Source organism: Lycium ferocissimum, chromosome 10 (genome assembly GCF_029784015.1).
Source record: "Lycium ferocissimum isolate CSIRO_LF1 chromosome 10, AGI_CSIRO_Lferr_CH_V1, whole genome shotgun sequence".
NCBI classification, from domain to species: domain Eukaryota; kingdom Viridiplantae; phylum Streptophyta; class Magnoliopsida; order Solanales; family Solanaceae; genus Lycium; species Lycium ferocissimum.
Window position 1 is genome coordinate 49,604,402 of NC_081351.1, and position 25,176 is coordinate 49,629,577.

Here is a 25,176-nt window from a genome sequence, read left to right on the forward strand (position 1 = left end):
TTTTTATTATTAAAAAAAATCCCTTTTTATGCAAGGCGAACTACGCTTGACCTGCGATGGATACGTAGCAGCCCACATAGGGACTCGATCATATTAGAGTAGAAATTTTTAATATCCCATTTGCATGTAACCGAAACTACGTTTGACCTGATTTCCAGTCGAATACTACGTAGGCAGCCTATATAAGGCCCGGTCTTATTATTATAAATTTTTAATATTCCCCCAAAAGAAGGAGCATGAAACTAGGGCAAAGTTTCAGCATGCAACCAAGACATCTTCATCAGAAACTTCCTAAAGACTGGATAAGAATCAAGTTAGAATCAAGCTTTGGTATTGGATATGAGTCAGCCTTTCTTCAAACTGCATGTTCTACTCCAATGTAGTTTTCTTTTCTTTCGATTCATTCTCAAGCGTTAGAGCCTACTAGCTAATGATTCATTCTCGTCCATTCGTTCTACGACTTAGGTCATCTCTTCTAATCTAGAGCCTGGTTAACTAGATCATGAACTAATCTATTTTTAAAAAAAATATATATATTTTATTATTTTTGTGCATTTACTTTATTTTTTTATATATATGCTCCATGCACTAACACTTTATTTTTGTTTAAAAAGTTTTATTTTTCTCTTTGAAGGTTGCCCAGTATTGAACCTTTGTTTTGGCCGCGAATCTGCATTCAGGACGAGACTATAATGGCAAACAGATTTGAGGCATTTAACATCGGTATGGGATTGGTGCAAGCACAAAATGATGATAGCGAGAAGAATGTGGTACAAAGAAACGTGTTGGTCAATCTGGAAAATACTTTCAGCCTTCTTCCTAACACAACTTCAGCTTCCAGCTCAACCCAAAACATTTCCTTCACTATTTCTCCTCACCCAACTCCTACCTATAAAAATTTTCCACAAATTCCGCCAAGATACTTTATTAAACCAAAAGCTTTGCAAGTCACATTGATGCCTAATGTCCAACCGCCCGCACTTGAAGCCCCCTTCACAAAAAGCCAACAAAATCAGCTAGCGGTATGCCCATACAAGAGATCGAGAAGTGGAACAAATACAATTAATTGGGATGACTCGGATAGAGAGCTTCACAATTTAAGGAGAATTGCTGAAGAAGAGATGCGTGCAAGAAATATCCAGAGTTTAAGATATGAAAGCTTGTGCATGCTTCCAAATGTTGAGTTTCCGCCAGGATTCAAAGTACCAAAATTCAAAACCTTCAATGGTATAGGAAATCCCATTACGCACTTGAAGGACTATTGTAGCAGATTAATGGGAATTGGAAAAAATGAAGCCATACGAATGAAGTTGTTCATTCAGAGCCTATCGTGGCTAGCATTAGATTGGTATACGGAACAAGACTTTTGCAAATGGTACACATAGGAGACATGGCTCAGACTTTGTAGAACAATTCAAGTTTAACATAGGGGTTAGTCCAAATCTTTTTGATATGCGTGAAATAGAAAGAATGCCATATGAGTCTTTTCAGGAATATGCCATCCGATGGAGATTGGAAGCTTCAAAAATACACCCTCCATTGCCCGAGAATGAGTTGATTTCAACTTTCATCCAAATGCAAAAGGGCATATATTATGAAAAGCTGTTATGTGTGCAGTTACGTGATTTTTCTGATCTAATTCAAGCGGGAAAGCAAGTAGAAGCGGGCATTCGAGCAGGAAGAATTGTTGACACTTCATCAATACAAGCAACTTTTCAAGCTGAGACATTCGACAAATTGCAAGGAAAAAAGAGAGAAACTGACTCAGCTGTTAGGTCTACATATCAGCCACAATCACGACAGAACCATCAAGTTTCGTGTGATCATATACCTCTTCACCAACAAGGCTTTCAATATCAACCCGATCAAGCACAGTCTAGCTTACGACATTCAGAGCACGTAAAATTTCGCACTTTTACTCCTCTTGAAGAGTCATTAACCAGCATATTTGAGAGACTGAAAGCCAAGGGACTTCTGAAGCCAAAGAAAGGATGGATCCCTAAAAGCCTACCGCCAGATTTTGATTGGTCCAGGAGTTGTGCTTACCACTCTAATATTCCAGGTCATGACACAGAAGATTGCCCAGCACTTAAGCATAAGATCCAAAACATGATTGAAAAGGATAAGATAAGTGTGCAACGAACTAAATTGTACGACAATGATGGGCCTCCAGTTGCAAATGCAATTATTGTTACCGGTGATCCATCAAAATTGGCACCGAGACATTTGAAAAGGAAGCGTGGAACCAAGTAGGATGATCGAAAGAATTTACCATCACTATCATTCTCCACCCACTTGCCTTATAGTCATCTTTCCTTCTTGTAATTTTGCTAAAGCTTTGTATGAACTACGTTCGACCTGATTCCTGTTAGTCGCGGGATACGTAGGCGCCCATGTTGGGTTCGGTCTTAATATAATGAAAAATTCTATTGTCCCCATGAACAAAACTGGGGCGGCTTTGCAAATGGCCTATCATTATTCGACAAAATCAAAGATCGAAATAATGAGCAATATATTAGCATCGCCATTAACAACAGACCGCCACAACAATGAGAAATGCGATTCAAAGCCAACGCTTTAATGTTCAATGCAAGGCAACCACTTTATTTTATACTAACAAATTTTCTTTGAGTAACGCTGTCACGACCCGGCTACGGGCCATGACGAGTATCCGGGGCTAACCACCGAACACCGCTCATTTCGTTACTCGTCTGCTCTCATTCATAATGTATGCTCATAATCATAGAAACTATTATCAGTTGAAAAATATTTACTTTTATAAACATCGGTCCTTCGGCTATTAAAATAATATATACATACATGCATATACATGAAAGACTGTGAGACCATTCTACCCACACCGCGTATCTACGAGCCTCTACTAGAGTACTAGACATATAGACGTGACAGGATCCCGTTTTGCCCAAAATATATGTACACAAAAATACTGTCTCAAAATAGCACCTCCGGAATAAAGGAGGGCTCCTGTAAATCTGGTGCTAGCTCCTATGGATCTGCACCGTCTCCCTGTCTACCTGTGGGCATGAACATAACGTCCAAAGAAAACGGCATCAGTACGAACATTGTACTAAGTATATAAGTCATCGACAATATTAGTACATAATAGGAGCATAAGGAATAGCATAAGATAAAAGATCTGTTTGTTTCTCATAATACCTTTTTAAACATTCGCCATACGTACTTACCCCTTTATTCCTCTAAAGATACACTTGTTACATCCACATACTTACATATGCAATCATTTACAATGCAGTACAACCACGTACCCGGCCTTATAGGCTCGGTATCATCCGTACTCGGCCCTTCCGGGACTCGATGCATACACATATACATAAAAATACATAAATGAAATCAACATCAAACATTATCCGTATTCGGCCACGTAGTGGCTCGACAATATCCGTATTCGGCCACGTAATGGCTCAAAAATATCACATACATGCCTTCCGTACCCGGCCATAACGAGGCTCGGTATATCTCATCATCATCATTGTCATTACTACGGGAATGCTCTATCATCACATACATTTTATGAACTTACCATAACTTTTCATAGAGCATGCATTTGAATTTAAAGACAATCTATGAAAATCATATCATATTCGTAGCATGAACTTCATAAAATACCGTATGGTAGACTTTATAGTCTCTGACTTAGGCTCTTCATTACCACCATCGTATCTATGGCATATCTCTTACCTTTATTATCCATCTCATGGTCATATCGTGGCCTTATCATAACTTAGCATCATTATACTTTTATCATCAAAACATACATTAGAGCTTGAGGGCAGCTATAGCTGTGTCGGGGTGACATAAGGTCGTGGACCCCCGATTACATTATGGAGTAATTATAAGCGTTATATCTCACCTTGGAAGGACTAACGTTTTAAGGTGAGTGCACGTAAGGAAAACATCAATAGATCATAGTCGACATCATTAACTTTGTAAAGACATCATATCGATCGTATTCATAATACCTCTCATATTATATAGCTATTCGTGGACATAGACTCTTTGTTTCCTTGAAGATAGGGAATTCATGAAGAAGAAGGAATTTCATGTCATAAGATTCATGCCTTAGAAAGAAAGGGTTAGCCTCACATACCTTTGTCGCTTAGCTATTTTATTGCTTGCTCGTTCTCCCTTAATGCACTCGTTTTACCTTCAAGAGAATTCGTGTCGTCATTAGCTACACAATTACAAGAATGTGCTTACTAAAGCTAGAGAAAATTGGGAAGCATTTCCTTTGTTTATACTACTTCCTCCATATTCCATATCAACTCCCAAACATTCATAACGACAATCACAATATCGTAAATAACAAGCATCATTCACTTGCATTACCCACATTTAGCAATTTCACTTCAATTCTCCATAATCATGACCAAAGTTCACTATCGCGTTCTTTCTCATACAACTCTTATTCCATGTTCTGTCATTTATAACGTATTTACAATCACAACATATCCATTTTCATGATTCATTTCCACTACTACTCAACATTGACATTATTCCCACCTTTATGACCCATTTGCTATATTCTAGTACAATCCAAGTATTTCAACTTATCAATACTTCAAACAACATGGAAAGATCATGAAACTCACCTTAGATGATGGAGGAATAAGCCTTGAATAGTAATACACCTCTTGCACCAAAACCCTAGTTCACTTCTCTTGGGATTTCTTGACTTAGATGACTTTAATGGGTTTCACACTCTTGATTTATGTTGGTTTGATGAAGTTGATCATCAATTTCCTTTGGATTCTTGTGGATGAAGTGTGGAGCATATTCTAGAGGTTATTATGCCCAAAAATGGTAAAATAATGAATTTGGATCGAATTTGTTCTATTTATAGTGGTCCAGAAAATTCTCGGACCGACACAACATGCGAGCTTTGCTAGATGAAAAGTGCTTTCGCTAAACACATGTTGTGTCGCATACCTTGCGTAATCACACCAAATTTCACTTTGCGCGCAACGCGTGGCCGCAAGCGCGCTTTCTGCCGCATGTTGTGCCACAAAGTGCGCCGTAATGTGATTTTTTTGTCAAACTTTCACCGAAACTTAACTCCGATGATCCGACGAGTCTTAAACCTTCCCGACGCTTACTAAACATGGTTTTACTCCTTTATATACTCAAGATGGACATATCTATCCCCATGACCTTGAAGAAAAAATTTGTCCTACTTCCCAAGGCTAGGACAATTAGCTTTAGCGAAACTCAACGTATGAAAATGAGAGGTGTAACAAACGCAGGGGCATATTTTAGCTATTCTTGAATGATATTGCACGGAATCCGAAAGCTCAAAGATCAAGTCGGAAGTTGCAAGATTCAGATGAAGCAAAGTGCAAAGCTAACTCAATACTAATTAAATTTCACAACTCACAATTTTCTTTTCGAGTACGTGAATTTCTTAGCAACCAAATTGCGCAAAGAAGGCGGAAGATCTCCAATTTATCGGCATCGCACCATGAAATATTTGCTACTATCAAACTAGGCAATGTACAAGCTCTCCTCACTGCACCATGGATATTCACTACTGCAAATCAAGCATCGTATCAAGATCTTCGCTCTGCACTAATTTTTTAGTAATCATAAATCAAGCATCGCATTTAGGCTAGTCCGCCTTTAATAGGATATTTTAGGCTCGTCCGCCTTCAATAGGACACATTAGGCTCGTCCGCCTTCAATAGGACACATTAGGCTTGTCCGCCTTTAATTGGACATTTTAGGCTCGTCCGCCTTTAATTGGACATATTAGGCTCGTCCGCCTTTAATTGGACATATTAGGCTCGTTCGCCTTTAATTGAACATTTTAGGTCTGTCCGCCTTTAATAGGACTTATTTGGGTTTGTCCACCTTAAAATCGGACGTAATATTATTGGGTTTGTCCACCTTATAATAGGACTTAAGTAATTATATGGGTTTGTCCACCTTATAATAGGACTTAATTATTTTATTTGGGTTTGTCCACCTTATAATAGGACTTAATTATTTTATTTAGATCTATCCACCTTATAATAGGACTTAATTATTTTATTTGGGCATGTCCACCTTAAAATTGGACATATTAAATTTTACAAAGCACACCGATTTTGCACTTACCTTAATTTCATCTCAAATATTTTTGCATTAATCTCGCAGTTGCACTAGTTTTCATCTCAACTAATCTCGCACTAATTTTTATACCTGCACTAATTTTATCTAGAAGTAATTTTCTATTGATTGCTACACTTGCACCACTTTTATCGCTTTCATTGAATTCTATCTTAATGCTTTCATTTATTACTAATGCTTGTATCTTAGATCTTTGCAGCAGATTTAGCAGGTAGCATTGCACAACGTGGAACTTTAACTGGGGCAATTTGTTGGGAAGGAACCAAACTTTCCAACAAAAGTAAGGGTCTACTTGAACTCCGCTCGCTTACTCTTAAATGTCCTGCTTTACGTGTAACTTGACGACCACGTTAACTCGTATCCATTATCAGATTCCTTCAATTCAAACACCTTTTCCTCAACCATAATACCCAGTGTCATCATAATTCGACACTGAGGCAATATTTTAGGATTCGCATCAATCTTATTTCCTAATTCATAAGTACCATAGTTCTTCTCGAACTACATATGGCCTGATTCTTGTGCAACCCGAGATATGTAGGCAACTCAGAAACCAGAGTTCGGCCACAATCCTTTTAAAAATTGCTTTGTCCCTATACCTTTCTTAATTTGTGTTTCCGCTCTGATGGTCGGGACAAAATCGGCTACTACGTCAACGTCTTTTCCCGAAAACTCTTTCTTCGTCTTCGGTCAAAGAGGGACAAGTTGTTGACACCCAATTTTGACCCTCCTTTCTTCCAATTTATTTCCTCGAGCTTCTAAATTATTAATAAATCAAATACTTTATCGTCACTACTATTTTTGCTATTATGGCTATAAGTAGTATAATTATTTCTCGCATTATTATGATATTATGGTTATTATTATTAATTATTATATTTGTTATTATGAGTTTGAAAAAAATTTATTTAAGCTCGAAGAATTTGAGAAGAGCCTAGCAATCCAAAAAATTGAGCCCAAATAGCTCCTTTAAACGTAGCCCAAATCATAGCCCAATCTACCCACAAGTTGAAACCATTCGGCTAATTAACTTGTCCTATACGAGCAATTCAAAACCCTTTGCAATTAGCCCAAACGTGAAAGCCGAATCCATCCAAGTTCGGAAATTTCTTTGAATTCTTCCACATTTTGTGAAGTGACCCACTTGTCCCGAATTTCAAGCTAATTGAATCCGCATTAAATGCGTATGTTGACCAAATAGAATTTTTAATTTCTTTTTCCATAATTTTAACACGCTATTTTCCATTTTCTCCATCTCTATCCTCTCTCTCCTAAGAAACCTAAAAGAACTCTTACCTAGAATCACATTAGTTAAGTAGACCATTAATTGGAGTTAATTTTGGATTTACTTAATTAAAATAGGTGTCCTAATTCACCCTTTAAATAATTAGGTGGCGACTCCTTAAGTTAAATAATTAGGAATCACCAATATGTTGTACTCCGCTTTGACCTGGTTAAAATGGGGTATAACAGACCTTGCTGTTAATTCCATTAAGTTTAAGTAAGCGTTGCTGTGGAGGTTCTATATCAAATCACGGCTAAGGAGAGAAGGCAACCAATTTTGATCTAACAGCTATAATAAAAGAGGGATTAATGAACTGGAAGGGCCACGATTTGGCCACGTCACTTGGTAGTTAGTTATAACAAACCTAAAATTATTGCACAGGTCATTTTCATTCCTTCTTCTTCTTCCTCATGATTTCCTCGCTTCTTTCTTTTCTCTATCTCTCTTTCTAAATCTAATTTCTCTTCTCCTTTCTTCCTCACAGATCATTGAAGACTATGGTGGACTTCCAGTTTACTTAGTATTATCTTATCGAGCATTTTATTTCCTTGTAATTGAGTTCCATTTTAGCTATAAAAGTAGAAAATTGCCCCAAAATTCTTTAATTTTGCATTATCAGTTGAATTTAGCTTAGATCCATAACTGGATCATCACAATTGGTATCAGAGCCTTCGATTCTACAGCTTGTGAGTATTTGGTTATTGAAGGAGAATTAGAGCAGAAAATTATGGAGGTTGTGTGCCTGAATGCTTTGACTGGGGATAATCAAGGGGTAAACACTATACTAGTAAGAGGCATTATGAAGAATAGAAAGGACGATCGATTGATTCGAGGGTGCTACTCACATTTGGTTTTCATACGAACACTGACATGAACACTGTCAAGGAAACTGGATACTATTCTAGCAATTGCCCACCTGTGAGGGTAGCTATAGCAGATGGCAACTATGTCATGACAACTTCTCATTGTAAAGGGTTTTCCTGGAAGATGCAAGGGAGGCCATTCAATGAGAACTTGCTTATTATTCCCTTTGGTGGTTGTGATCTTGTTTTGGGCAATAATTAGATGAAGAAGCATAATCCTACCAAGTTTGACCATGAGAGAAACTACATCACCATTGGTAGGAAAGGCAACAAGTTGGTGTTACATGGAATATCTGACGAGGGCAAGCTCAATATGATTTCTAGTAGGACTATGGGCAAGATGTTGAAAAAGGGCCAGGCTCTCATAGATCACCTGTTCATGATGAGCTCACTGGTGCAGGATGATCAGGAACAGGTGGATGAAACAATACATGAGGTGGTGAAGTCCTATCCTGATGTGTTTGCTGAACCTAAAACATTACCCCCCATTAGAACACTAGACCACTCAATACCATTAAAACCTGGAGCCTTCCTATTAGCTTGAGACCTTATAGGTACAACTATTATCAAAAAAATGAGTTGTAAATACAAGTTAAAGAGATGCTTACCAATGAAATCATTCAACAAAGTCAGTCTCTCTTTTCTTCACCAGCCTTGCTAGTCAAGAATAAGGATGGTACATGGAGGTTTTGTGTGGACTATAGGGGATTAAATGACATCACCATTAAAGATAAGTATCCTATCCCTATTGTGGATGACTTATTAGATGAACTACATGGTGTTGTAATATTCTCAAAGGTGGATTTGAAAGCTGGTTATCACCAGATCAGAATGAAGATAGAAGATGTGCACAAAAAGCGCCTTCAGGACACATATGGGGCATTATGAGTTTAAGGTCATGCCATTTGGCTTGACCAATGCGCCAGCAACCTTCCAAGCACTGATAAACTAGGTCTTTCAACCCTACATCAGAAAATTTGTATTGGTCTTCTTTCATGACATTCTAGTTTACAGTCTCTCCTTAGAAAACCATGTGAAGCATTTGATTGTTGTGTTTGACACCCTTAGGCGACATTCATTATTTGCCAAACAATCTAAGTGCTCCTTTGGCCAACCCAAAGTCGAGTACTTAGGCCATGTAATTACTGCAGAAGGAGTCTCCACTGATCCCTCTAAGATACAGGCCATGGTTGATTGGCCTAGGCCAACAACATTAAGGGCCCTCAGAGGATTTTTGGGGTTAACAGGTTATTATGGAAAGTATGTTCAAACTATGGGGCTATATGCAGGCCCCTTACTGATTTACTGAAGAAGGATTCTTTTAGGTGGAACCATGAAGCTGAACTAGCCTTCATTGCTCTGAAAAGAGCAATGTCCACCACTCCTGTTCTAAGTTTTCCAAACTACTTAAAGGAATTTTTGGTAGAAACTGATGCTAGGCATTGGTGCAGTCTTAATGTAGGATGGAAGGCCCATTACATATCTCAGTAAGGTACTAAAGACAAAAACATAGAGACAAATCTATCTATGAAAAGGAGTATATGGCACTTCTGAATGCAGTAGAAAAATGGAGGCATTATTTACAGCTTAAGCATTTTGTGGTCACGACTGATCATCACAGTTTGAAGTTCTTACTAGAGAAAAAGGTAACTTCTGTAATCCAGCAGAAGGGTATGACCAAGCTTTTGAGATTAGATTATGAAGTTAAGTATAAGAAAGGGGATGAGAATAGAGTTGCTGATGCACTATCTAGGCAACATGAAACTGATTCCACTAATGATCACTATAATGGGCAGCTGATGGCTATTAGCATTTCTATTCCTTCTTAGATGGGTGATATTAGCTCTAGCTATGAAGGGGATGCTTTAGCTATGGAAATCACCTCTCAAGTATCAGTGGATCTACATGGTCCTAGCATATGGCATTATTCATCTAGTGTCCTCAGGGGAAGAGGTAAGTTGTATATTGGTGCTAATGGTGGCCTCAGGAACCAATTAATAACTACCTTCCATAAATCTCCTATAGGGGGTCACTCTGGTCAGCTGGGTACACTCAAAAGATTGGCTTCATTGTTTTACTGGCCAAGCATGAAGCAAATGGTGATTGCATTTTCTCTAGCTGTGACATTTGCCTTAGGAGCAAGGAAGAGAATGTAGCCTATCCAGGATTGCTGCAACCTCTCTCTATTCCTAATCAGGCCTGGAGTCATATTAGTATGGACTTTATTGAAGGACTACCTAAGTCTAGAAACAAGGATGTGATCTTGGTAGTAGTGGATAAAATGACCAAGTATGCGCACTTCATTGCCCTTACACACCCTTATACTGCCTCAACTGTTGCTGATCTATTTTGGAAAAGGGTGCATAGCCTGTATGGCACACCTGAGACTATTGTTACTAATAGGGTTAGAATATTACTCAGTAATTTTTGGCAAGCTTTGTTCAAGCTGTTAGGCACTCAGTTACACTACAACACTGCATATCACCCTCAGAGTGATGGCCAAACTGAGAGGGTGAACAAGTGCCTAGAAAACTACCTTAGGTGTATGACTACTAATAGGCCAAGTCATTGGAAACATTGGCTTCAGGCTGATGAATGGTGGTACAACACCAACTTCCATACAAGTTTGCAGTGTACACCTTTTGAGCCCTTGTATGGGTATTCACCTCCTCAACTGTCCTTAGGTACCCTACTAGAAATTGTGGTGCCAGCAGCTGAGGACACTATCATGAGGAGACAACAAATGCAACAACTTCTAAAGGACAATTTGAACAAAGCTCAAGAGCGTATGAAGTACTATACTGGTAGAAGAAGAATTGATAGAGCGTTTCAGGTGGGAGACATGGTTTACTTGAAGTTACAGCCCTATAGACAGACTTCCCTTTCTCTAAGAAGGAACCTAAAGCTCAGTTCTACGTACTATGGTCCATATAAGGTACTAGCAAGAATTGTTAATGTTTCTTATCGACTAGAACTGCCTCAAGAGAGTAAGGTTCATCCTATTTTCCATGTATCCTTGCTCAAGAAGAAGGTTGGCAATCGAGTGGTGGTTCAAACTTAACACTGGTGAAGATGATCAGTTCTTGATCAAGCCTATTGCAATCTTGCATAGGCAAATGATCAAAAGAAACAATGTAGCAGTGACTAGAATTTTGGTCCAATGGTCCAACTTGCCTCCTGAGGATGCTACGTGGGAAGATTACCAATTTATCAAGGCCAAGTTCCCAGATTTTGATAATTAATCCTTGAGGTCAAGGATTATTTCCAAGCAGTGAGGGATTGTGATGACCTTGCTGTTAATTCCATTAAGTTTAAGTAAGTGTTGCTATGGAGGTTCGATATCAAATCTCGGCTAAGGAGAGAAGGCAACCAATTTTGATCTAACGGCTATAATAAAAGAGGGATTAATGAACTAGAAGGGCCACGATTTGGCCACGTCACTTGGTAGTTAGTTATAACAAACCTGACAGGAGAGAGAATATTCATTATTGCACAGGTCATTTTCATTCCTTCTTCTTCTTCCTCACGATTTCCTCTCTTCTTTCTTTTCTCTATCTCTCTTTCTAAATCTGATTTCTCTTCACCTTTCTTCCTCACAGATCATTGAAGACTATGGTGGACTTCCAGTTTACTTAGTATTATCTTATCGAGCATTTTATTTCCTTGTATTTGAGTTCCATTTTAGCTATAAATACAGAAAATTGCCCCAAAATTCTTTAATTTTGCATTATCAGTTGAATTTAGCTTAGATCCATAACTGGATCATCACAGCAAACTATCCACTTTTTAATAATATATAGATATAGATAAATAGAAAAGAAAAAAAATTAAAGGGTAAATAGTGGTTTTAGTCCCTATATTATTGCATTAATCTGGTTTTTGATCCATGGATTAGCCGACTAAGCACTATTAACCTTTAATTAAACTAGTGTGATATTTTAGTCCCAAAAGCTAACAGAAGTTAAAAAGTCTTACAAATTCAATAGTTGAGAACATAAATTTTTTCTTAAAAAAAAAAAAAGAGAGAGAGAGAGAGTCAAGAAGAGCTTAAGAATATTACGGGACTCTCGAGAACACTAAATAACCTCTTTTCATAAGTGACATATCCTTTTCTTAAGTGATTAATTAATGAATTAGTCAGTTTTTTTATTAGCGACCTTAATACTCAATAGGAATGTCCCTTGCCTAATTCGTTCACCGAGATTTAATGAGTCTTTTCCAAAATTCCGTTCACCGAGATTTAATGAGTCTTTTCCAAAATTCACTCAAAATCTCATTAAGTTGTGCAGTCAAATCTCTTTATAATTGTCATTCTCTATAACAACATTTCACTATAACAGCTTGATTTTCTCCAGAACCGATATTTCATGCTATATTTTACTTCTTTATAACAGCATTCTACCTATAACTGCAGTGACATTCATTATAGTGGTGCACTCTTTATAAAATTACATCTCTGTAACAGCTATACTCAAATATTGTGTAATAATATTTTGTAAGAATATATTATGTATAAAAATAAAATATTAAAATATTTATGATAATCATCATTGACATCATCCACATAGTAAAAATTTAAGTACGAAGAGTCAATTGTTAAGCTCTTAGACAACTATTGAATTCCTTTTTGTTGAAAATTTGGACAAAATTCTTCGTCAATTCAAGTGTTATATTATCACTAAGATATCAACCTACAATTGTAGAATTCTTACGTCAAACTTAAAATATTTAATTTTTCAATTAATATTAAATGCATATGTTCCTTAGATTTTAATTCTTTATCGGTATGATACAACTAAGTATGGATTTATTAGTAATTTACTGATTTTTCCAATTTTTAATTAATGATATATGAAAATCAATTGAGATTTTAAAATTAACAAGTATATTGTTTTCATTTATAACACAAAATGTACAGAAAAAAAATTATTTGCATGCACTTTTACTTATAAGTGCTAAATGAGATATAAACATCAAATATCAGTATACATACATAACAACACCTCATTATAGCAGCCATGAAATTTTCGAACAAACGCTACTATTATAGAGAGGTTTTACTGTATATGGAGAGACTAGCAAACAAATAATTTTAAGAATTTCTTCCCAGTGCATGCTATATCTTCATGTAACTTCCTGCTGTCTTTCTCTTCTGAGTAAATCTTAGATTCACATCACTTCGAAGGAACTTATGCTTTGGAGACTTTTCCAATCCTCTATTGGTTATATTGCTACTCCTATTTTTTTTTAATTTCCTATTTTTCGAAAGAACATGCTGTTAAGTTTATTTGAACTTCCATTAGCTTTAAGGACTTGAATAGCTCGTTTGGTTTAATTGAAGGCCAATTGTATGGGGTCGAATAATACAAGGAAGGACTGAAAAGAGAAACGCGCAGTAACTCAGGGCTAAAATCGTTATTTTCCCAAAAACTAAATATTAATATGCAGTAAAACCCTAGTAATAAAGCCTTTTACCCCTCCACTACAACATACCACCTAGCAGTTTTCTCCAACTAAAGCAAACGATAACAGACATTAGAATCATGTCAAACAAGAAAGCACAAGAGAGGCCAGCCATTAATCTTCCATTTGAGATCATATTTTCCATACTTACTAGGCTTCCAGTTAAATCTTTGTTACGTTTTGAATCTGTTTCTAAATCATGGAATGCTATATTATCTGAACAAAAATTCAAGAAAGCTCAACTTGATCAATCCAAAGCGTTGGGCCGTGAAAAGCTCATGCTACAAAGAATTACTGGGCATGTCCAGTTTAGAGACCTTGAAAGTTGTCCTGAATTCAGTTTGATGGAAGAGCAACTATTTCCAAGATTTCAATGTGCTGAAATCTTGTGCTCATGTGATGGTTTGATACTTTTAAAAGGCTTTAAGGATTACAAAGAGTATGTTTTGTGGAATCCATCTACCAGAGAATATCGGGTTCTTGAATCATGTCCTTATTTGAATGGATGCCCTAAAGCTTGTGGGTTGTGCTATGATTCGAATCTTGATGAGTACAAGGTTATATTGATGTGTGGCTCGTTTTCTGTTGTTTACTCTTCGAATAAGAGTTGTTGGACAAAGAAAACAAGTTTCCCTTGTCCGGCACAACTATTTAATAATCGTTGCTCTGAGGGGATTAGCACGGGAGGTTGTGTATTTTGGTCTTTGAATTGGAGTTTAATCAACCAATATGTAGATAGCAGTACTTCTTTTATCATATACCTAGACGTGAAGTCGGATGAAGTGAAAAAGCTTTCTGTACCAGAATTTGTAGGTGCGAATGGTTTCTTTGGTTTGAGTAGTTTGAAGGGTTGCCTTTGTTTATATGGAGGAACATACCATTATAAAGAATTAGACATATGGACTATGGAACAAGACGGCTGGAAATGGTTAATGAACGTGTGCAACTTGCCCAATATTTGCATAAGGTTTGTACAAGATAGAAAGCCTTTGTGGCGCGGTAAAAATGGTGAAATTCTCTTTCACGGGCAGTGGAATCAACAACTTTTCATCTATTATCCTAAAACGAAACAGTTTGTTACAGTACATTCCGTAGCTGATATATCCGAAGATTCCAAGAATGCCATGGCGTTAATATGTTTGGACAGTTCATATTTCTAGGGACTCAAATGTTAAGAGGTAGTAACAGTCCCCAGCCTGATCGTTGAGACAGGCGAGACTGTGCTCCTGATGCCACACAGCTGCTTCCTTATCATTTTTCTGAAACTTAACATGGAAAGAAAGTAGATCAATGTACTGGAATTTCTATATTTTGTGAGTTATGTGCAAATCAGACTTATGAATGTGGCTATGACCCCTTCGTGTACTTTTACCATCATCATTATTCGAAATAGACCTTAATGAACATGCCTTTACAGTCCGAATAAGGGATGCAGCTCTTGCACCATAGATCTGCTGGAATATTAGTCTATCCTAAAGTTCTCAAAGTAATGTATGAAGCTCTTGGTGCATCAGTTGATTCATAGACCAAGTCCCTATGAATTAGTAAGAAGTTATACCTGACTTTTATACCAAAGAAGGGTCCCCCTAAGAGGGCTTTATATGCTGAAAAGGTTTGAAATTGACAACTTTTGTACCTTACCAATTTTTAATAAAAAGGTTGAAAGTCACCATCTAATCATATAGGAAAAGAGAACATCTAATAATTGGGGTATGTGTTGACCATCATCTCTAGAAAATTAGCAGAACCTATAAAAAATACAAAACTATGGGAGCACAGAGTCTGTAACATCACAAAAGGACAGCTAAAGAAAGTTCAGATGGAACATTCATCTCTTTATCCTGCTGCAGTGATCAAGTGTTCTCGTCAGTTTTAAAAGTCAGAATCAAGTCAAGACCACTAACGTTTTGATCTCATAGTGGTAGACTTAACTTTTCTCCCTGCTATTTCAATATCAAGTGTTTTAACAAGACTTCCCAGTCAGAATTAAGTAAAAAACATTTATGTTTGGTCTCAATAATAGGTTATTCGAACCTAGCTACCTGCTATTTTGTTTACTATCCGCGTATCACCACCATATGTTTATAGACTGACATAGTCTGCTTATTATACTTTTATGCTTTGCCAATTCTAGTTCTAGCTAGAAAAATAAGGATGTAGCTGTCCAAGGGTAAGAGGAACAACAGAAGAAAATCAGCAGTAGCAGCTCTACAAATACAGTAGAAATAGCAACAAAACTCAATAGCAGCTCTACACTCACGGATGTAAAGTAAAGGCGCGTCCGCACGACTTTCTGGTGTCCTCACATTTTCAATGCCGTGAATGTTAAAATTTGGAAACAGTAGATACTTCATTCAAATCTAGAGAGAAACAGAAGAAATATTATAACCAATGATCTCACTTATCCGCGAACCAAGAGATCCCTATGTAGTTACCACACTGGGGAATCAAGTGACATGAGCTGCTCAAACCATCCACTTTTTGTGGAGCTTCACATTTAAAAAAGGTAATACCATGCCACTTCCCATTTCCGCAAAAGTAATACTTAAACAGATTCCAACCTGAACATATTCAAACTGCCATATATTATACAAACAGAGACAATACTACACTTGTCTTTTATCGCTCGATAGAAACCTGCTCGCAACAAATTAATAACTTTTCAATTATAGATGTCAAAAATAAAAGAGATGCAAACAACAGCAGTATTACATATTTACAGCCAATGGATTGTCTATCAGTTCCAGTTCTTAACCAGGAACATAATAATCCATCTTTTCCACAGGGAGGTTCAGAACTGAAGTTTCCACCTATATACAGGAAAAAGGATAAGAAGCAAAGTGTTAGTGTTCAATCATATGTGCATGTGATAGAAATGCTAAATATCTGGAATCTCTATCAAACAGAAAAATTTAGAAGTTGATTCCAGCATAATCACACGATAGAAGATGTTAAATACGGATCGTTTATCAAGGATGAAAGCATGAAACAATTAAAACTAATTCTAGTGAATGGAAAATAAAGTAATGGTTTGGTGCTCATGGTTCATAGCATCGAATAGAGCTAAAATCATCAAGATTGTAAACAACAAACATAATGATGAAAATCGCTAGACATTGTAGGCAAGCCAGGAGGAGATATCCTAATTAGATAGGACACTCAGTAGCGACTCAATGCATCTATATGTAGCACAGCTGATTTGGATATTTGAATAATGAAGAAACCAAATATTCTTGTATCTTCTGATAGAATTAAAATGCCAAGTGACTCAGCCAATTTTTCTTTTACTTATTTGGTATAAGACCTATATCAGCTGTTGAAGATTATACATAAATATAGTGCAAGCTTCAAATAGAAGAAACTATTTTTTTCAACTAGAAGACACCACATCACATTCAATCATAAAAAGAAATTTGCCACCTATTAAAATTGGCTCATTAGACATACTAATTGCTAGAGGTGAAATTGGATTTTCGTTTTTGTTTGACATAAAAAGGGACTCCTTTGCACAAATGTGAATGATAAACTCACCTCCTCAAATGGAATAAAGACAAAAGGTGTTAGACCCCTCTTGTGTGAGATTGCTGGAACATCTGGATTATGTGTTTCATCCTCTCCCCACCTCTCGACAACCCCAAGAACGTCTTCCTCGGGGCCATTAACCTCATTATCATTCACACCACTTGTAAGAAGTGCAAGTAGATCCATTCTGTTATTGGCACCTTGGATTGTACCCCTCAACCTAATCGAAAAGTGATGTCATACATAAATTATACAAGGTAGAATATAGAAATTATACCAAATAGAGAAACCAGCATTATAGGTTCGTGAACATTCTACATAATTTTCACTCTACACCACAAACTTCAGGTTTATCATATAATTCAAACTTCACATATTTATCAGGTAAATATAATTTAAACTTTACATGTAATGTAGTGATTGGAGTGACAAAATAAATTACTATAACTGATATATATATATATATATGAAACGCAAATGTCATCTGCAAGTGAAAAATAGCAGAATGTTCACAGAAGTTTGGAACCTTTTAAGACTACTCCATGAAAATCCCGCAGGTATTAATTGTTCATTTAATCTACAAGAGAAATTCCAGCAACTAGCAACCAAAAAATCCGCACATTACATTTAGAAACCTGCTAAGATGGTTCATCGCAAGGATGAAAATTTGCCAGCATTGCTTGCACTAAAGAATAAGGTGGGAACTGTCATAAGTGTTCACATTTAGTCAAAATGCACATCTTAACTTCTAGAGTTAATAGGATCTGAAAAGATAGCCTGCTGTTTCCGAATTTGAGTTTAAAGATCCTCAACTTTACACTTGGCATCAATATATAGCTTGAGTTTGCAAGCTTACAGATGGTCATTTTTATTATTCTTTTGCTTAAAAGCTAGTTCCACTTAGAGAAAAGTTTAAGAACTAATATGGTGACTTTGAAAGGGCCAGAGAAGAAGCACCCAAACTTTCAATGATTTAGTTTACGAGAGCTCAGCATAAGAACTCAAAATACAAATAAATTGTCCTGTCATAAAGTACCTTAAACGGAATCTCAACACAGTTGGACGCGCTCCAGGGTACAAAAGAGCAGCTTCAACCTGCAAGTGAGAGAGCAGCGAGCTGTCTGTTCAAAATTATCTTCACATAAATCAACAACACGCCAAATGCATTACCAACTTAACCAAGGAGGAATGAACCACTATTTAGATTTGACCGTATATAACCAAATTGCTGCCAAAAATCAAATTGAGTTACATGCGAAGATTAGATTTGACTTACTTTATCCTCTGATAGAGTGTAATTCCCCTTAAACACACAATCAGCTCTTGAGGCACGGAAGTTCAGGTATTTTGCAACATCTTTGACTTTTTGTGATGAATTCTAGTTAAAAAAAACCACAAAAGTTATAAACCAGGTATAGCAAGAACGTGAAAAGACCTTCTAGTATGTCAAAAGAGCTGAACAACCACTGATTAATACCTTATAAAGGAATCTGCCTGATGGATAAAATCTCATATAGCGATAGTAACACACCTACAATCAAAGAATTGTGATGTTATTAAATGCCATGGACGACAAAGTGAAAAAAAGAAAGCAATGGGAGGAAACTAAACACACTCGAAGAGGTGAATTCTGCTTAGAATCCAAAGATCGGTTTTATCAGATGAGGGAAACATCCTCAAGCAGAACAAATCTATTTGAAGTAGCCCATAACTTTCAGCTTTCTGGAGTTCCAGGCAGAACAAGTCGGTCTACTTATAGTAGCCCACAACTATGATTGTATTAGGAATTATTCAGTGTTTAGCTGCATTCTATGCTTTAGAGTTTTCAGTTATCAATTATCTTCAGTTTTTAGTATGAGATTTCAGTTTCAAATGTATTCGGGCTACCTGTGCATTTCATGTTCTATTTAAATCTTGTCCCAGCACTCAGTAGGCTTACTAAGTATTGCGACATGTGCTCAGCTCGCTCAGGCCTGCTTATTTTTTTTGGTGCAGAGACAGGCACAACTGAGTTTGGTACCACCAGCTAGATCTTGCACCCTCTTCAACATCTCCCGCTCGTCTTTCGGTGGGAGCTTCTATATGTTTTACAAGTCTTTCCTTTATTAGAGGTATGTCCCGTAGACCTATGTAGCACTTATGTTGTCTAGATGGCTCATCACTAGTTTCAGACTTAGCCAGTTAGCAGTGTGGTTGGGATACGTGGACTGTTGTTTTACACTTTACAGTTGAGACTTATATTCAGATATTTCAGTGTTATGCAGTATGTTTGATTATGATTGCCAGTTTACAGTATTTTCCTATCTTTGTGAAGTTAACCAGTTGTGAGTTTAGTGGTCTGCTTGACAGGAGTAGTTAGTGGGGTGCCGATCATTCATCCCTAAATTTGGGTCTTGACATTTGGTTGGATATAAAGAACATTGTGGCACAAGATATTACTAGGAAGGTGGGAAATGGAGAAAGGGTCTCTCATTTGATGACGTTCTACGTAGAGAACCCTTACTATTCACATCTATACCTCACCTTCCATTGTATATGTGAAGCTTCACTTGGTGAGCACACCCGCATCTTCCACCTTGGTGAAAAATTCAATCCACATAAGTAGCATTCTTCTACACCCACCAACCCACCCACCCCAAAATAAAAATAAAAAAGTAGTTCAAGAAAGAAAAGGGTAGTTGTAGAGGAAAATGATCTGCCATTTAGTGATGCAAGTTCTTTTTTTCCATTTGATGTAAATACTTTTCTGGACAAAAAAATCTTCAATAACTTACAACAAGCAGCACTGATCAGAAATTGATTCCCTCAAAGATAAAATCTCCCAGACATATTCAACCCATACCAAAGCACCTTTCCTTTTTCTCTCTCTTCCTTCTGGGGTTGAGGGTACAGCAATGGCTCAACTGATCATAAACCTTTACGAGAAATAAGAAACAATAATTTACTAAGCTCCTAGCTCTGATGACCTAGGAACCTCCCTATCCTAAGAAAAAGAGGAAGTTGTAGTTGTCTAATTTGTCAACTTTTCTAAACTTTCTTCCTTCATGAAATTTACTAGGCAAAAGATGAATTAGTGTAATGCACAATTTGCTTTCTCCTACAAGCATCATCCAGTATTCACCAGCACTAGCTCATCTCTCAACATGCAATCAAGAACTGTGTGACAAGTTTAACTACGCGGAGAACAAGAATAAACATACAATATGAACTGGATTAGTGATCTTCCACTCAGCTACTCCTGCACGAATATATGTGTTTCGACTGACATAAATACCTGTGAAAAAAATTAAAAAGTCAAGACCGCTTACTACCTTCAAAATTTTCAACTTAGACTTATAGATACAAATAAACCAAATTTTTTACAGGCTATAACAGAAACATACTGATAGGAAAAAAATTGTTCTCTTGCTCAGATGGGATAAGTAAATTTAAGACGAATACCTTGGTATGTGGTACACCACTTTATGTCGTATATTGTTCATAGAGAAATTTATTTTGGAAAATACAGTCGCTACATCCCTACCATTACACTATACCCAGATTTAAGACACTTCATCAAAAACTTTATTCCAGCTTTTCCCAAATACTGAATGCTCTAAAATTCTAATTATGCTACTAGGAGCAACCAGAATTTCCAAAATGGTGAATCAGCAACTCTTAACTCTTGTTTTCGATTGTTCAGCAACTCGTAACTCTTACCATTATTCTTTAGTAGAAAGCTATGTCGAAATGTTTATCAAAAACTACTGTTTTTCAGAAACACATACAAATAGGTACCATAATTTCTCTTACACGTGATGCACCATTTAGGCGTAGGTCTTGAAAACTTGAGGTTCTTCCAGAATACATAAACGACTCGTATTAATCCAGCGACCAGTTACCAAATAACAGATCTGATTTAAGGATAATCCAAAATTCAGCTTTAGAATAACGAATAATCTGAGAATTTTACAATACGTGGTCGCCAGTCTTTTTTAAAAGTAACAATCAGACGTTAAAGTATCGGCATACTAGTGTCTTGAGAAAAGTATCCATTTCATTTGTCACCAAAATAAAGAATCAGGATTCATAAAATTGCAGCGCCCCCATGAAAGAAAAAACATAGCCAACCATCCCTATACATCCTCAAGCTGCTCTCCCTCACAAAATAATAATTTTCCTAAAGTATTTTACAATTAATAAGGAACTTCTTGTCATAGAAACAGGTGTAACTATAGTATATTTCGAAGTAATTGTGCAACTATATCTTACCGTCTGTGCGAATCCTTGGTCTTAAAAGCCACATTTTTCTCCATGAACCACCATACTTCAACTGAAGGACCTTATAGTTTTCTACCACTCCGGCAATCTTCAAAGAAAGAGGCACAATTTCTAATGATCAGTAATCAGTCTTACTAGTTGTTCTATTAAACAACCAGATCCAGTAACAATGGTACCTGCCAAGCCTTTAGGCATGCATTGCGCCAAAATACAGGGTTCCGAATTGTATACCTCCACTTTCGACAAACACAAGCTGCCCTACCCATGGCATATGGAGTCATTCTTGAGAAGATCTGCATAACATCAATCATATCGTAGTAAGTTGCCAACTTCATCGCCTTAGCTATAGAGATCGGAAGGGAAGACTAAAAAGCCAATTTTTCAATCTACAAACAGCTTAGTTTTTTCTCAAGCAGACATCAGCACTTTATATTTGATTGCCTTTAGTTCTCCACATATGTAACCTCACCCCACCCCCTAGAAGGGAAACAACAAGAACTTTGGAGGGAGAGGAGGGGGGTGGAGTTGGGGGGCTGAAGGTTAATTAGTTAAGCTTCCATGAAAACCTGCTAACCAGCCATAAAAGGAATCAAACGAAAAGGTCACCGTTATGCTTGGCTGTAAAGCTTGACTCGGGTACTACAATGAGATGATAGAGTCCAACATGCCTAGTCTCCAATAAAGAAAGAGATGACATCCAAATTTTCTACTAAAGGTGCTCCTAGAAGAATTAAAGGGGAAAAAAGGCTTCATGCAGATGTTAAAATAACAACACAGGTCTCCACATAGAATCCACTAATTTTTGCATGGGCATGAAAGAAGAAGTTGTGCATAGGGAGGATAGCTGAATATTACCTTATAAAAATGTACGTGTAACCCAAAACAGCCACAAATACCTTACTCTCTGGTTAATTTTTTCTTCCAATTTATAAAAGAAAATACCGCTCATACCTCTGATACCTAATAATTAATTTAGCAAAATCAGCTCTGTTATAAGTCTTATCAATATGCTTCAGCTTCCCAGCGTAACAAAGCATTTCCAGCACTTGCCAAATATTTACATGCCGATAAGAAGATTACAAGAGTAAAAATTAATCGACATCCAGAAAGGCATACCTCAAAAAGCAGTTCATCAGGTAGTACCCGGTGTATCAATGCAGGATCAACAAACTGCTTGCTACTAGCACTTCCAAAAGGAGCGACAGGTCTAACATTAATCCCATACAAATCTGAAAGAGAAAAGCAAGGTGAGTTGAAATTAGTCCGTTCCACACAAATTCATCATCAAAAACCAAATGTCAATAAAAAGAATCCAAGAAATGATTAAATTTTATACAGCTAGGAGCAAGGAATTTTGTAACAAATAGGAGTGAGGTGCTTAAAGAAAACAATGGCAAACTGCTAAGAAAATACCAAGCCATGGCCTTTGAGGTACAATGAACCGAGAAGCCCTCAACCGTGCAGCAGTTTCAAGTTCCACAGCAAGTTCCACTGTGTAATCTGCAAGATATGAGCCATTTTCAATGACTAATAACCAAAACTACAAGAACATGACAACACCAAAAAGGACAATTTTCTAGTTGTGTAATTAACCCAAGAAGTTGGTATAACAAAATTACCGAAAGCTGATCAACCCTCAGGTGACAAGACTAAACAGATTTACTCATGAAACCAGTAAACTGAGGCAAAAAAACAAAAACATAGAGATTGAAAAAAAACCTACAGTTTCTGCATAATTTAGAAACAAATACTTCCACTACTCAAAGAACTTAAAAATATTAGTAATATAAGGCTAAAAAAACTAAGGAAAATTATTGCAAGATTGGGTTAGTCACATAAAATCACTACTGAATCAATGATATCAACTTCTCAAATGAGCAATGAGTAGAGAGCAGAAAGATTTATCAAAATGCTGACCGGCAAAAATATACATGAGTCTGCTCTTTTATTTATAATAGATTTGAACATAAACAGACCTCAATTTTTTTTTCTTAAAACAGTAGTATCAGACCCCTTCGCACCTCAACTAATCCACTGGATACATACTAATCACCTAGTGTTTTGGGGGATTTTAATCGTGTCTACCATGGTCTATTTCAGCCCCATCGAGCACAACACAATACACTATATGATACAACAAAAGCTGAAAAGAATATAAAAATAAGCAACACAAATATTTAAAACAATTGCTTAACTGTTTTGTTACTTTTCCCAGCAATTAATACCCTTTTTTGATAACTTGAAACACCAGAAAAATCCAACTAAAAATTTGAACTTCACTACCATACAACTGAGTTTCTCAATCACAAACAACCAAAGATTCACAGTCGACCTGTATTAAATTGTTTTTAATGGGAAATGGAGGACAATCAAATTACTATAAAAACTTAACAAAGTTCAGATTTAAACCCCAACAATATAATAATAAATTCTTTAATTATACTTTCCTCATTTTGGTTTTAAAAATTCAGACTTCCATTGAGTAAATCCACTAAAACTGATCATTTTGATAAAGTAATAGCAACACTTCTGAAGTTCAAGTTAAATTCATACCTTTCCACCTTTAAGAATTCTTATCAATTGAGTAAGAGGGTGTTTGGATTGGCTTTTTAAAATTAGCTTATAAGCTAAAAACCATACCCAACTTTTTGCTTTTGGCTTATTTGGTACACCCTCCGTTAAGTATCTTACTTTCCTTTTTGTTCCAAAAAGAGTGTATCCTTCAATGTTTAATAAGTTTTGATAAGTTTTAGGCCACAAGATGTAAAGAACTATACACATTTCTAATTTAAGACCATAAGATTCACAAATCTCACTTTATTTCGTAGACTCCATGTCCAGTCAAACTAAGACATTTAAATTGAGACAGAGGGGTACTTTTTTGCACTTTTTATCTTTTTCAAGTGGCACAAAAAGTAGAAAAGAGCTTAAAATAAGCCAATCCAAACACCCTATAAATAACCCAAAATCCAAGAAAGAGTTTAACCAAAGAATTTGAATTTACAAAAACCCAAATGGTAAACACCAATTCTAGAACACAATAATTATGAAATTGAGAAAAAAGGTAACATTTTTGGAGAATTTCATAGCTTACCTGAAGACATTTTTCTTGATTTTGAATGTTGTATTTGAGGAAAATACAAGATTTTGTTTGTGTTCCTCCACAATTTGGATATACATGGAAATTGAAGGAAGAAATGAGAAGGGGAAAATCTTAGAGGAAATGAATTTTACCAATTTATATTAGGCGTTTACCCAAACACCGACTAACTGTTGTTTCTTTGCCCGGTCACAGTCCTCTTTTCTCTTTGGATAATTAGGATTTTTGGTCCCTAAATTATATTTTTATTTTTATTTTGGTCATTGTGATACATGACGAAGCATTTTTTACCTTCAATTAATGACATGTGTACTTTTAGTAGGCGTTTAGCCATGAAAACCAAATATTTTTCATTTTATTTGGAATTTTGAAGTTAGAGTTGAAGATGGAGTTGTGTTTGGTTATAGTTTTTGTAAGGAATATTTGATTGTTTGAATGTATTATTTGATTGTTTGAATGTGTTGAAAGTGAAAATAATATTTTTGGTGTTTTTTAAATTTCAAATATAACTTCAAGTTGTATTTGGAATTTTCATGGCC

The 25,176-nt window shown here is 36.4% G+C and overlaps 3 protein-coding genes across 3 annotated transcripts; 2 read left to right on the forward strand and 1 right to left on the reverse strand.

Annotated features, from left to right (window-relative positions):
• Positions 1-9,478: 9,478 nt before the first annotated feature.
• On the forward strand, positions 9,479-9,783 carry LOC132034985 (uncharacterized mitochondrial protein AtMg00860-like). Its single transcript, XM_059425306.1, has 2 exons — positions 9,479-9,552; positions 9,618-9,783. The coding sequence occupies exons 1-2, from the start codon at positions 9,479-9,481 to the stop codon at positions 9,781-9,783; spliced, it is 240 nt and encodes a 79-aa protein (XP_059281289.1).
• Positions 9,784-13,732: 3,949 nt separating this feature from the next.
• Positions 13,733-15,050, forward strand: LOC132034188 (F-box/kelch-repeat protein At3g23880-like). The gene has a single exon (XM_059424468.1). It carries the CDS (start codon positions 13,836-13,838, stop codon positions 14,913-14,915), a length of 1,080 nt encoding a protein of 359 aa, XP_059280451.1. The 5' UTR covers positions 13,733-13,835; the 3' UTR covers positions 14,916-15,050.
• Positions 15,051-16,323: 1,273 nt separating this feature from the next.
• LOC132034189 (F-box protein 7) lies at positions 16,324-24,824 on the reverse strand. The gene is made up of 11 exons (XM_059424469.1): positions 24,632-24,824; positions 22,951-23,037; positions 22,654-22,766; positions 21,714-21,830; positions 21,529-21,625; positions 20,478-20,551; positions 18,755-18,808; positions 18,554-18,655; positions 18,314-18,372; positions 17,287-17,497; positions 16,324-16,565 (listed from the first exon to the last, which is right to left on the reverse strand). The coding sequence occupies exons 1-11, from the start codon at positions 24,639-24,641 to the stop codon at positions 16,506-16,508; spliced, it is 984 nt and encodes a 327-aa protein (XP_059280452.1). The 5' UTR covers positions 24,642-24,824; the 3' UTR covers positions 16,324-16,505.
• Positions 24,825-25,176: the final 352 nt, after the last annotated feature.

Excerpts from the sequence above, each read along its gene's own strand:
- LOC132034188 (XM_059424468.1), top strand. The coding sequence starts at position 13,836 with ATGTCAAACAAGAAAGCACAAGAGAGGCCAGCCATTAATCTTCCATTT.
- LOC132034189 (XM_059424469.1), bottom strand. Across the intron at positions 18,373-18,553 it reads ACACTCTATCAGAGGATAAA|GTTGAAGCTGCTCTTTTGTA; the intron begins GTAAGTCAAATC and ends TCTCACTTGCAG. Across the intron at positions 17,498-18,313 it reads GTGTTGAGATTCCGTTTAAG|GTTGAGGGGTACAATCCAAG; the intron begins GTACTTTATGAC and ends CTTTTCGATTAG.
- LOC132034985 (XM_059425306.1), top strand. The coding sequence starts at position 9,479 with ATGGTTGATTGGCCTAGGCCAACAACATTAAGGGCCCTCAGAGGATTT. Across the intron at positions 9,553-9,617 it reads TTAACAGGTTATTATGGAAA|GTGGAACCATGAAGCTGAAC; the intron begins GTATGTTCAAAC and ends GGATTCTTTTAG.